Source organism: Geotrypetes seraphini, chromosome 1, assembly GCF_902459505.1.
Source record: "Geotrypetes seraphini chromosome 1, aGeoSer1.1, whole genome shotgun sequence".
Lineage (NCBI taxonomy): Eukaryota > Metazoa > Chordata > Amphibia > Gymnophiona > Dermophiidae > Geotrypetes > Geotrypetes seraphini.
The window spans coordinates 382,482,521-382,495,824 of NC_047084.1; the positions used below are offsets into that span (position 1 = coordinate 382,482,521).

A 13,304-nucleotide genomic window follows, 5' to 3' on the forward strand; every position below is an offset into this window, starting at 1 on the left:
GCACCGCTGTAGCAATTTCCCTCTGATGCAATCGCGTACATCAGAGGAAACGTGCTACCGAGGTGCTGAGCGGCCTGCGAAGTTTGCTACAGCCGGCCGCGATCCTCACCAGGCTCCTTTGAAGAGAAGCGGTGTCGGCAGCAGTTGGTGAGTGAGGGGGAGTCTCCGGAGTGTTCCCTGCTGGTGTGTTCTACAATAGAATCCGGCCACTGACCAGAGAGCACGGCGGTAGGGATCACGAAACCCTAAGTACGCATGCGCACTTAGGGTTTTATTATAGAGGATGGTCAAGACACTCTTCTTATCACACTCAATTTATCTTGTTATTGTTTATGTTTATTTAAGATTTGATATACCGCTCCTGCATTTTACTGACCTAAGCGGTTTACAATGTAACAAATTAAAATGAAATTAGGTACTTAAGAAAAACTACCCTATCTGTTCCAAGGCTCGCAATCTAGCTAAAGTACCTGATTAAAATAAAAATATAAATATGTAATACATTTCTAAGATCAAAAATCAAAGAAATAGAAATAATGAAAGAAGATAAAAAATTTAAAATAAAAGAAAACAACTTTAAATCCTAAAAAAAAGACCCCTTAATTATTTTTATTATATAATAATTTGATTTAAAATAGAATGTACATCTGATGATCTCTCAGATTCCGATCATCTTCTCTTTGATATTTTACTCACCTTGGCCTTAAAGACTATTCTCACTTATTACATTACATTACATTACATTAGGGATTTCTATTCCGCCATTACCTTGCGGTTCAAGGCGGATTACAAAAGGTTAATTTAAAAAAGACAGAATTACAATGATTAGCTAGAGAGGTAAGTTGTAGATCTTAAGAGCATTTAGAGGTCGTGTTGTTATTGCTGTTTCAGGAATTTCTTGAAAAGTGTGGTTTTTATTTCTTTTCTGAATGTCCTATAGTCTGGGGTGGTCATCAGAAGGTTGGAGATCTGGTTGTCCAGTCTTGCGGCTTGAGTGGCTAGGAGGCCGTCGTGTAGTTTTGTTCTTTTTACTTCTTTGATTGGGGGGGGTATGAATGGGGAGTGCGTTTTTCTGTGTCTGGTACTGGGTGCTTGGATGAGGCGATTGTTCAGGTATGATGGGCTGTCTCCGTGTAGGGTTTTAAATAATATGCAGTAGAGTTTGAAATGGATTCTTTCTTGGATTGGGAGCCAGTGTGAGTTGATGAAGGCTTCAGTGATGTGGTCATGTTTTTTCAATGAGTAGATGAGTCTCAAAGCTGTATTTTGGATTGTTTGGAGTTGTCTTATCGCAGTTGCAGGACATGGAAGGAAGAGTATGTTACAGTAGTCCAATATACCTAGTATTAGGGATTGTACTATAAGTTGGAATTGTGTTCTTTCAAAGAATTTTCGGACTTGGAAGGATTTATCCAAAGCTTCACACTCACATTGGTGGAACCTCGTTTGTCTCACATACAGAACTGAAGCGTATTTGGCTAAGTCCTCCAATAGGTTTCCTCGTTTCCAGCTCAGATGGAATCTACTGAAACTCTACCTGCACTCTTCTCTCCCTTGAGTGGACCCTTCTCTAGTCTTTCTTCTCCCTTCCTCCCTTTTCTTTTACTCATCTACTTATTCGTCTATCTACTTACTCACTCATTTGTTTATTTATTTATTTACTCACTTATTTATGTATTTATTTTCTTTTTTTTTCTCTTTCTCTTTCTTTCTTTCTTTCTCACACTTATTTCTCTCTCTTCCTTTATTTTACCTGGAACGTGCTTGTTTAGGTAGTTAGGATACAGTTTGTTGTATTAGATATGCTATGAAGAAAATTTCTTGAGGAATGTAGAATCCATGTTCATGTTCTGCATTTCATTTTCTGTATTTGTTGATTCCATTCATTGGCATATCTTTTGTTTTCCACTATTATGGATTGTTTTATTCCATACTTTGTAATTTTGTAAAAATTCAATAAATGAACATTGACTAAAAAAAATAAATAAAATAGAATGTACATCTGTGCCCAATAAAAAGAACTCAACTCACCCCGCCCAAACGTTCAGGGCGAGCAGCAGCGCTGGTCGCGGCAGGCGCCGCCTTCTACGCCGTGCACGCGCGCCAATGGGATTTGTGCTGGAGGATGAATCGAGGGGCGAGCCGACGGCTGCGGGCGGCCCGAGGTGAACGGATCTTCCTCCTGCCGCCCGGGGCAGCGAGCGGCATGTAGCCGGTCCCCGGGGCCTTGTTCCCGCCGCCGCCATGACCGAGCCGGAGAGCGGCAAGCTGCGGGCGGCGCGGCTGTGGCGGGACCTGGCCCTGCGCTCCCGGAAGCTTCGGGGAGAAGGCGGCGGCGGCGCGCTGTGCCAGCTGTTCCCGGACGCCGGCAAAGAGGAGGACAAGGGCGCCGAGGTGGCGGACCTGGCGCTGCCCCCGGACCTGTCCGACGTCCAGGTGCTGAACCTGGACGACCGCGCGCTGGAGAAGCTGCCGGCGGCGCTGGCTGGGCGGCAGTTGGAGAACCTGCGCGCGCTCATCCTCCGGCGCAACCGTCTGCTGAGCCTGCCCGCCGCCGCCCTGCCCCGCTGCCGACTGCTCGAGCTCGACCTCGGCCACAACCGGCTGCAGGCGCTGCCCGAGGCTCTGGCGCCGCTTCAGGGGCTGCGCCGGCTCTGCCTCGGCCATAACCGCTTGCACGAGTTGCCCTGCCAGCTGGGCGCGCTGCGGCTGCTGGAGGAGCTCGAGCTGAGCTTCAATCGCCTCGCCGCCCTGCCCGACTCTCTGGGCCTCCTGAGCCGGCTGCGCGCCCTCGACCTGGACCACAACAAGCTGCCGGCTTTCCCCCGACCGCTGCTGCAGCTGTCCGCCCTGGAGGAGCTCGACCTGTCCGGGAACCGGCTCGGAGCGCTGCCCGACGACATCGGTGCCCTGCGTGGCCTCAAACTCCTCTGGCTGAGCGGCGCCGGCCTGCTGGAGCTGCCCGAAAGCTTACGTCAGCTCGGCTGCTTGGAGAGCCTCATGTTGGACAACAACGGCCTGGCGGCGCTGCCTGTCCAGTTCGGCCAGCTGCAGAGGCTCAAGATGCTCAACCTGTCCTCCAACGCCTTCCAGGAGTTTCCCCACGCCGTCCTGGAGCTCCAGGGGCTGGAGGAGCTGTACTTGAGCCGCAACAGACTCTTCACCGTGCCCGAAGCCATCTCTGGGCTGAGTAGGCTTCTAACCCTGTGGCTGGACAATAACAGGATTAGGTACCTGCCTGACTCCATCGTAGACTTGGAGGGTTTGGAAGAGCTGGTGTTGCAAGGAAACCAAATCGCCATCCTCCCGGACAACTTTGGGAAGTTGTCCAAAGTCAGCATCTGGAAGATAAAGGATAATCCTTTGATCCAGCCTCCTTATGAGGTATGCATGAAGGGTATCCCTTACATTGCTGCCTACCAGAAGGAACTTGCTCAATCCCAACCTGCGGTAAAGCCAAGATTGAAACTGGTGCTTATGGGGCTGAAAGATGCAGGCAAAACAGCCCTAAGGCAGTGCCTGACCAGTGGGCAACAGAAGGTACACCTGGTGCAAGGCAGTAAAGGGGTAGAAGTCACCAACTGGACAGCTGATGTGGAGAGAAACCTAACTTTTATAGTTTATGATTTAGCAGGAGACCAGAGCTATGATGTCATTAAACCTTTCTTCCTTTCACCTGGGGCCCTTTATACTTTGGTAGTAAACTTGAAAGCTTATGTTTCAAAGCACTTTTATCCATATGTTGGCTACTTTTTAAATTTCATCCGTGCCAAGGTGCCACATGCTGTTGTTTGCATTGTGGGGACCCACTCTGATTTGTGTGATGATAAGGAACTGGAGGAGAAATGCCTTGACATCCACCATCAAATAGCTCTGCAGGAGAAAAAAAACTCTGATATTTTGCAAGACTTAGCACAAAAGATAGATGAGGCCCTGGGCCAAGACTATGATGTGCGTGCCTCCAGCCCCCATGCAGCATTTTATGGTGTGAATGACAAGAACCTGAGAAGGAGAAAAGCCCAGCTTCAGTATTTGTTAAACAGTCGCTTGCAGATCCTTTCCCCTGTGCTCTGTGTGAGCTGCCTTGAATACTCCAACATTCAGCGTCTGAGAGACAAGCTGATGTCTGTGGCAGAACACAGGGAGATATTTCCAAACTTGCACCGAGTCCTCCCTAAATCCTGGCAGATGCTGGAAGAACTGCACTTTAAACCCCAAGAGCTGTGGCTTACTTGGTGGGATTCAGCTCGTTTAGGGTTACAGGCAGGGCTGACAGAGGACAGGTTGCAGAGTGCCCTCTCCTATCTGCATGAAAGTGGAAAGCTGCTTTATTTTGAAGATAATCTGACACTTAAAGAATACGTTTTTCACAACCTCACAAAACTGATTGACATTTTGAATGTGTTTTTTCAGAAGGATGCCACAATTCTTCTTCAAAAGCTTTTGAGTGATACCAACATGGATGAACTGCGAGCTACCCAGCTCCATCACTATGTGGAGGGATTCCTTCTTCATGGGCTCCTTCCTGCTCATATTATCAGGCTGCTTCTTAAGCCCCATATCAAAACTCTTGAGGATCTACAACTCATACTCGAACTCTTGGAAAAAATGGGGCTCTGTTACTGCATTAACAAACCAAAATCTAAACCTTTGAATGGAGCTGCTGCCTGGCACAAATTTCCCTGTTACGTAAAAAACGAGGTGCCTCATGCAGAGGCCTGGATCAATGGCACAAGCCCAGCAGGGCAGTCATTAGTAACTGAACAGCTGCAGATAGACTACAGCTTTCCATTTATCTTCCCTCCAGGATTATTTGCACGTTTTAGCGTTCAGATTAATAGTCATGTAGTTCATCGTTCAGATGGTAAATTTCAGATCTTTGCCTATAGAGGGAAAGTGCCTGTTGTGGTGAGTTACAGACCTGCCAGTAGTAGACTGCTACAGCTAGACACTTTGTCCATTGCCAGCCATGCTTCGCTACCAAATATATGGACTGCATGGCAAGCCATAACGCCACTGCTGGAGGAATTGAATGTACTTCTTCAAGAATGGCCAGGTCTTTACTACACTGTACATGTCCTCTGTTCAAAGTGCCTTAAACGAGGGTCACCCAACCCACATACTTTCCCAGGTAAGATTTGAACCAGTTTATAAACATTTTGGGTATTTAAATAGAATTTAGTAAAAAAAAAAATTTAAATGAAGGGTTGCACTTTGTTCTCACTATATGTAATACAGTTGATAGCTTCAAAGCAGCATACTAGCACAAAATCTCTTATTTAAAATTCTTGGAACCAGACTTATTTCGGAATTTGAAATTTTTCAGATTTTGGAGTGGAAGTTGAGGAGATTAGGGATCAGGAGCCTAGTTAAAGTGCAGATGGGTGAGAGAGGAACTCAGGATGAAAGTCTTTTAGATAAAAGGATTTCCAAACTGTCTGAAATGATGCTACAGAAAGCTTCTACTGTCTTTGTTTTGCTGCTGTTATAATTTTGTGTACTTTTTAGAACCTTTGCTTTTCATTGCCTCTTATTCAGTGCTGTATACCAGTGTTTCTCAATTTCTTCAAGCCAAGTGCCCCCTAAATCTAACAAATATCAACTGAGTACTCCTGCCCAAGCTCTGCCTCAGACCCACCCAGACTCTGCCCTGACCCCACCCCATAATAGAACTAATTGTAATGCAATTTCTTCCATCTATTTTTCATATAAACAGAATATAATCTTATTAATACATAATGGTAACCACAAAATTAAAAAAAACATAGCACACTGTATGCACAGAAAATGTTAATTATCATTTATATATATATTTTTTTCAAAGAGGTTGAGGCAGATGATTTTAAAATATGCAATGTCACTTCAGTAACAACTATTACTAATAATAAAACCCTAAGCGCACATGCGCACTCCTACCTACTTGATTTGTGATCCGTAGCTCTGTGGCCCCGCATGCACAGTAGAAGGAGTCAGCGGTGGTTTCTTCTGTGCATACGGAGTCACCTTAAGCAGGGATGCATGGAGGTGACTCCCCCCTCCCGCCTTCACTCCGTCTAACAGAATGGCCCCACACTTGCTGCCGCCCAGGTACTGTTCTGCAGCTCGCGGTCTGGCTGGCTCCCTTACAGTCCCTGACCAAAGTTATTTTTAAGTTCAAAGCCGCCGTGGCGACTCCTGTCGCAGCCGCACCTGCGTTGGAAGCCTCTCTGACGTCACATCAGAGAGAAGGCTTCCGACGCAGGCAGGGATCTTGAGAGGAGCTGCGCCAACAGCTTTAAACTTAAAAATAACTCCGGCAAAGGATTAAGGAAGCCAGACATAAACAACCAGCTGCTGGGAAGGGACCTGGGGGGGAATGCTGCTGCTGCAGCTGCACAGGGATGTGGAGGAGGAGGGAATGCTGCTGCTGCACAGGGAAGTGGGTGGGGGGGGGAGGGAAATGCTGCTGCACAGGGAAATGGAGTGGGAGGGAATGCTGCTGCACAGGGAAGTGGGAGGGGGGAGGGAAATACCACTGCTGCTGCACAGGGGAGTGGAGGGGGAGGGAAATACCGTTGCTGCTGCTGCACAGGGAGGGGGAGGGAATGCTGCTGCTGCCCAGGGAAGTGGGGTGGGGGAGGGAAATGCTGCTACACAGGGAAATGGAGAGGGAGGGAATGCTGCTGCTGCTGCACAGGGAAGTGAGGGGGGTGGGAAATGCTGCTGCTGTACAGGGGGCAGGGAGAGAGACAGAAAGAAAGATAGACAGTGGGAGGGAGAGACAAAGAAAGAAAGATAGACAGAAAGGAAGAAAGACACAGAGGCAGGAAGAGAGACAGAAAGATGGACAGACAAAGGGGGCCAGGGAGATAGACAGACAGAAAGAAAGACAGACAGTGGGAGGGAGAGAGACAGAAAGAAAGAGACAGGGGCAGGGAGAGAGACAAAACGAAAGACAGATAGACATATATTCTAGCACCCGTTAATGTAACAGGCTTAAAAACTAGTAGAAAAATATAGTGTATGAGTCTCTGGTTGCACTTCTTCTGACTGTGCATACAGTATTTCTTTCTTTCTGTCTCCTGCATGCTTCCTCTCCTCTGGACCTCATTTCCTTCCCCAACCAACATATTTCTCTGTCCCTCCATGAGTCCAACTTTTCTTCCTCTCTCTTCCACCCCTATTAGCAACATGTCTCCCTCTCTCTCTCACTGTGCATCTGTCTTGAGAGATCAGGCATCTCTCCCACCTCCTCTACTGCCACATCCAACATTTCTCCCTCTCTCATTCTCTACATCATTTGCAGAATTTTTCACTACTGCCCACCAGCCCCATTCCCATTTCTCCTTCTATCACCCCTCTCCAACACAATGCCACATCTCTCCCTCCATCTCTATGTCCAGCATTCCTCCCCTTTGCATCCCCTTCAATCTGTCCCTCTGTTCCCTCTCCACCACCATATCCAACATTTCTCCCTCCCTCTCATCCTTCTATTCCCCATGCATCTCTACCGCACTCCTCTCTCTCTCTCTGCCCAATTTTTCTCTTTCTTCTTTTCCCCTGTGGATCATCTCTTTCTCTCTTACTCACACACTCATGCACAACAATTCTCCTTTTCTATTCCCTTCCTCCTATGTCCCAAGTTAGTGCCTCCTTTCTCCCTCCCCTCTGTGTCCCATGTTCATGCTCCCTCCCTTCCTTCTTTATCAAGTTCGTGCCCCCCGTTCCTGTCTTCCAGCCTTTGTCCCAAAATTGTACCCCTCCCATATTCCAACGTGCTTCTCTACCCCTCCTTTCTCCCAGAACAAATCCCCTTACTTGTTTGAGCTGCACTCGCTCTTTCTGCCTTCAGCGAAACTTGTTGGAGGGGTTTGTCAGGCAGCGGCACACATGCTGCATGTGGCTGACCCACAAGCCTTCCCTCTGATGTCGGAGAGAAGGTTCCAGGTCAGCTACGTGCAGTGTATGAACCGCTGCCTGTGTGTCCCCCCCAACAAGTGCTGCTGAAGGAGGTATCTGGGAAATCCCCCACCCCCCTGGCTGACCCGGAAGGCTTTCCTCTGACAGGCAGGAAGGGGGATCCGAGGCAGCGGCTTCAGCGGAGGGGGGCGGGCAGGAAGGAGTGATCCCTGGCGGTGGCTTCAGTGAGCAGGAAGGAGGGATCCCCCGGCAGCAGCTTCGGCGGATGGGCAGGCAGGAAGGAGGGATCCCCGGTAGAGGCTTCGGCAGATGGTCAGGCAGGCAATATCCTCGGCGGTGGCCATTGCCGCTTACCCCCAAAGGTACGTGTACCATGTGTTTAGAAACACTGCTGTATACAGTAGATTGCTGTGTAAACAGCAATTCTTTGCAACCTTCTACTTGACTTCCTTTTCTCCATCCTCATTCTCTTCCTCCTCCTCTCAGGCAAAGTTTTACACACATACTTTTCCTGATGAAGAAGAGATTAGTCCAAGATTTTTCCAGTATCAAAGATTAGCCTTGGACTAATCAGCAAGTGTAAATATGTGAGGGTACCTTTTCTGGGATAATTTTCCTCAGTGTCTGCAAATCTCCCTGACAGTGGCTACCATTTTTGCTCTTTTTCCCTTTGGCTATTATGGTCTGCCATGCAACTAATAGAGATGCAACCAACCTTGAAACAGGAAATTCAAATGATACAGGAAATAACTCTAAAGGATAATTTATAGGATTACTAAGGTGTTTGGTTATCAATGTAACCTACTGTTAAGATGTGATGTTTTACCACTAACATGTTATTTTATCACAGGTCCCATTTTTATGCAATGAGACCTAGTTACTAATAACCGGGGTTAACACTAATAATAAAAGCTGTCATTCAAGGACAAACAGGATGATATCTCCACACTGATTGGTGAGGACACCTGATAGAGCCCTGTGTGAGAACTGCTCTTCAGCAACATCTTACTACAAGTTTTATTATGTTTATTAACAGACTTGATATACCACCTTGGCTAGTAGCAGATCAAGCCCCCATTTTATTAAGCTGAGGTAGAGTTTTCTACCCCAGTTTGGAACACTAAATGTTGCAATGCTCATAGAATTCCTATGAGGTCAGAGCAGCATCGGAGCATTTAGCACACCGGCGCAAAATAGAAACTTCTACCATGGCTTAGTAAAAGAGGGCTAAAGTGCTTTACAAATATAAAACTGTGAAAGGAACACCAATTAAAAAGACAACACAGTAGTTGTCATATTGCAAACTGAATAAAATGTACAATGGATCAGATCTGCTGACCCATGACTCAGGTTCTAAAAAAAAAAAAGTAGAAAATGCATCTTTAATAAAACCATGAATCGTTTGCGAAACTTCAGCACAAATAAATCCAGGAAGATCATTCCACAACTTAGAGATCAAAGAAAAAAGTAAAATTAGGGCTACATGTTAATCACGATTAACGCTGCAATGAACACATTAATTATTAATGGAAATTAAAAATTTTAGGCCCTCTTTTACTAAGCCATGTTAGAAGTTTCTACCACAGCCCGGGGTGCTAAATGCTCCAATGCTCATAGGAATTCTATGAGCATCAGAGCATTTAACTCACCGGGCCATAGTAGAAACCTCTACCGCAGCTTAGTAATAAGTGGGGGGGGGGGGGGGGAGAGGTTAATCATGATTAATAATTAATCACATGCAGCCCTTCTGCCTCTTCGCATATCTTCCCTTCTTTCCACCACAGGTCTAGCATCTCTTTTTACCAGACCCGATCGCTGAACCTGATGCCCCTGTTACTGCTGCATCAGCATCCTTATCTTTGCAAATCAATCTTTGGCCCTGCAGCCAGTGGCAGCCCTATTGAAAGACTGCCCATAGCCTGTACCAAGCTTTCCTGTTGACCCAGCTCGCCCGCTTCTGCTGAAATCCTGTTTTGAGAAGAGTGAGGACAGGCAGTCAGGTGCACATATTGGGACTTATCTCAGTAATGGGACTTTTTCTATTCCACTGTGTTCATAACTTGATCACAGTCTCCTGACTCCTGACAAGAGACCTGTTTCGCTGACTTTTGGCGGAGAAACTCAAAAATCTTTTGTGCACATTGCCACATTTAATGGCAGTCTTGGACCCTTGCTGTGGCTGGTAGGAATCCCCAAGCACTGCCAGGTAAGGACCTCCTCCAAAGTTGGCCAGAACTCCCCTCCACCAAGTGTAGGAGCTGGCAGCATCCTTAGGCCACTGAAGTGCCAGCATCTGTGACTCAGGGATACTGCTATTGCATGTCAAGCTTGACAAAAGGGACCCCCAGCCACTTTCAGAGGAAGTCCACAGCTAATATAGCTTGAGGATCCTCATCAGCTGGAGTTTTTATATTTACGGTACGTTAGAGGGTCTGGAGACCCATTTACAAAGTATGTATTCCTCCCAATGAATATTTTCAAATTAATAAAGTGTCTCTGTTTATTTGTAAGTGGGTCTCTATCAGAGCTTTTAATTCAGAAGCATAATTAAATGAAATAACTACTTCTGGGCGGGGACGGAAGAGATTACTTGCGGGAATAGATTTGATTTCCAGCAGGGATGGGGGAGGATGGGGTTTGATTTCTGTCCCTGTGCAACTCTATGTCAAAGTGCAGAAATTTGTTTCTGAAAATTGGCACTTAACAAAATAAGATAACACTCTTTGGAGCTACAGTGGAAAAGAAAACCGCTCAGAATTTAGGAAGTTGGTTGGTTGGGCTGAGAACTTTTCAGCACCCTCTCATATAGTGCCCTCTTTAGTTTTGCCTTCTGCAAGCGAACTGAGAAGGTGTGTTCTGATCAATTCAGTCACGCTGAAGCAAAGTTGACACAGGCAGGCACCAGCAAAGCACAGTGAGTATGGCCCATTATTCCCTATGGGGAAAATCAGAAAAAGTTATTTTTAAGGGTTTCTGAGGTCAGAGCTAGGGTCTCCCTTCTCCAAAATTATTCGGTGGTGGCAGCCATCTTGGATTTTAAACGATCCTAAAGCCTCCATCTGTAACATCACTGTCTATGTACAGTCTATTACTCTGTTAACCGCTCTGAACTTATGGTACTGCGGTATACAAAAATAAAGTTATTATTATTATTTAAAACCCCTTGAATTGGCTCAAAATCAACTGGTATGGACTCAAACTGTTCTGCCCCATGTCATGCCAGTTTTGTACTGGATGGATGACTGACGAGCGTCTGTGTAACGTGTGCTGCGAGACAAGTAAGGGAGGGGCAGGAGCCATGGTCTCAGCCTCCTCTGAGTTTTCTAGGGCTGGGGAACTGCAGGGGGTCCGAGTGGTAGGGAGAAAATCCCTTCTGGAGATCACAAACAGCAAAGGCATGAAATGCAAGTGCGAGGATGCTGTGAAGCCCAAGAGAAGTAAGTCTGAGGTCCTGCAGGGGTCTTTGGGGCCACCTGTTCAAGGATTTTCCGTAGAGTTTGTGAATCCCCTAGGTGGAAAGCTTATTTGATGGGTCTGGGTTGCCTTGTTCTACCTGGGGGTGTGCTGGCATTGGACTAGGGAGAGATTCCTCTTTCAGAGGTCTCCCTGCTGCGGGAAAAAATGGCCCCCAGCCTAAGATATCAAGCGGAGCAGGACTGGGAGGATTGGAGGTTAGACTTCATGTCATTATTGTCCCAGTGCTCAGCTGCTTTCCTGGAGGATTCCAGTTCCCTGTCGGGGACCTGGAGTCAAGAGGCGATAATTGCACTCGACCAGGGAGATGATCCATTGGTGTGGCAGCTTTTCAAGTGGGCTACCTTCTCACATGTTATTACAGATGCCCTCGGGAGAGTTAAAGTTGGAGCCCCAACTGCCATCCACTTCACAGTGCACGGTCATGAGTGGCACAAATGCTCATATCGCCTTTTTTCCCTTGCATATGGACATTACCTTGCTGGTCACTGAGCAATGGGAGACTGGAAGGCTTTCTGAAGGTGGCAAAAACTATGTTTAAACTTTATTCTGTGACTCCGGAGTCTCAGCAGTTGGTTAGTCAGCCGAAGGTGGATTTCATGGTGGCTCAAGTGACTAAATGTACCTCCCTCCCTAATGAGGTAAGAGTGATGCTAAAGAATGCACAAAATTGCAGGGGGGCGTGGTTCTTAAGAGGTAATTTGAAGGCAAAGGGGGTGGATTATGTGACAGATGCTCTATATCAGTGTTTTTCAACCTTTTTACACCCGTGGACCGGCAGAAATAAAAGAATTATTTTGTGGACCGGCAAACTACTAGGACTAAAATTTAAAAACCCTGTTTCCGCCCCATATCTTCGAGCTCGGTCCCCGCAAATCATCTGATCCCATCCGCGCAAGTCTCGGTTATGATTTTATATTTAATGTATTTTATTAAAGTATAAAAATAAACAATATTCTGTACAATTGTTATTTTATAAATACAAATAACACAGGGCAAGGATCAACAAAACCCATCTCCCCTCCCCTTCATATATATCCCCTCTACTATCAAGAAAACTGAACAAGCCAAATAATTACAGAATGCTACACAGAAATATCATGCTAACAGTCACACATGACACACATGACACACAGTCACACATGACAGGAATAGTGTTAGGGGAGTGCAACTAGGGCAACTTCCCCCTGATCAGAGAGCTCTCTAAGCCAGCTGGAAGCTATAGAAGCACTGCCTGGGCTTTGCAGTCCCCAGTTATGTCTAACACCAGCTCTAGCAGGATATATATTTCAAATCTGATATATTCTAATCACAAAATAGAAATAAAATAATTTTTTTCTATCTTTTTCGTCTCTGGTTTCTGCTTTCATCTTTTCACTCTCTTCCTTCCAGCGTATGCCCTCTCTGTCTCTTCAATCCAGCATCTGCCCCTTCCATCCACTGTCTGTCCTCTCCCCCTTCCATATGGTATCTGTCTTCTTTCTATACCCCTCTCCCCTTTCCATCCAGCCTGCCTGCGCCCCTCTCTCCTTTTTACATGATTCATTCCAGCTTCACTGCTCTCTTCATTTTTATCTCTCCTATTCCAGATCTACTATCATTGTCCTCTGCTTATTTTTCTGCTGACCCCTTCCCATCATCAATCTCTCTACTTTCTCATGCCTGTCTTTCCCCTTTCCCTCCTCTAATCTCCCTGCCAGCTGTTTCCTTACTTTTTTTCCTTCTCCCTTCCCTCCTCCTCCTGTCCAGCAGTAACTCTCTTCCCTTCCTCCCCTCCCAGCAGTATCTCTCCTTCTTCCCTCCAGGTCCAGTAGCAGCTGTCCCTTTTTTTCCCTTGCCCAGCAGCTTCCCAGACTCCTTTCCCTCCTCCTCTCCCAGCAGCATCTCTCCTTCTCCCTCTCCAAGTCCAGTAGCAGCTGTCCCTTTTTCCC

At 46.6% G+C, this 13,304-nt stretch overlaps 1 protein-coding gene across 6 annotated transcripts in view; it reads left to right on the forward strand.

Annotated features, from left to right (window-relative positions):
• The first annotated feature begins 2,062 nt into the window (after positions 1-2,062).
• Positions 2,063-13,304, forward strand: part of MFHAS1 (malignant fibrous histiocytoma amplified sequence 1) — a 118,008-nt gene continuing 106,766 nt past the window's right edge. For 5 of the 6 annotated variants that reach the window (XR_004536598.1, XR_004536595.1, XM_033916067.1 and 2 more), the window contains exon 1: positions 2,063-5,131. Coding sequence is in view for 4 of the 6 variants with exons in the window: in XM_033916067.1 (XP_033771958.1) it covers positions 2,245-5,131 (2,887 nt within the window). In the remaining 2 variants the exon portion in view is untranslated. Of the gene's footprint in view, positions 5,132-9,683; positions 10,272-13,304 lie in introns of those variants that run through there. The other variant, XM_033916086.1, reaches the window with a different exon arrangement.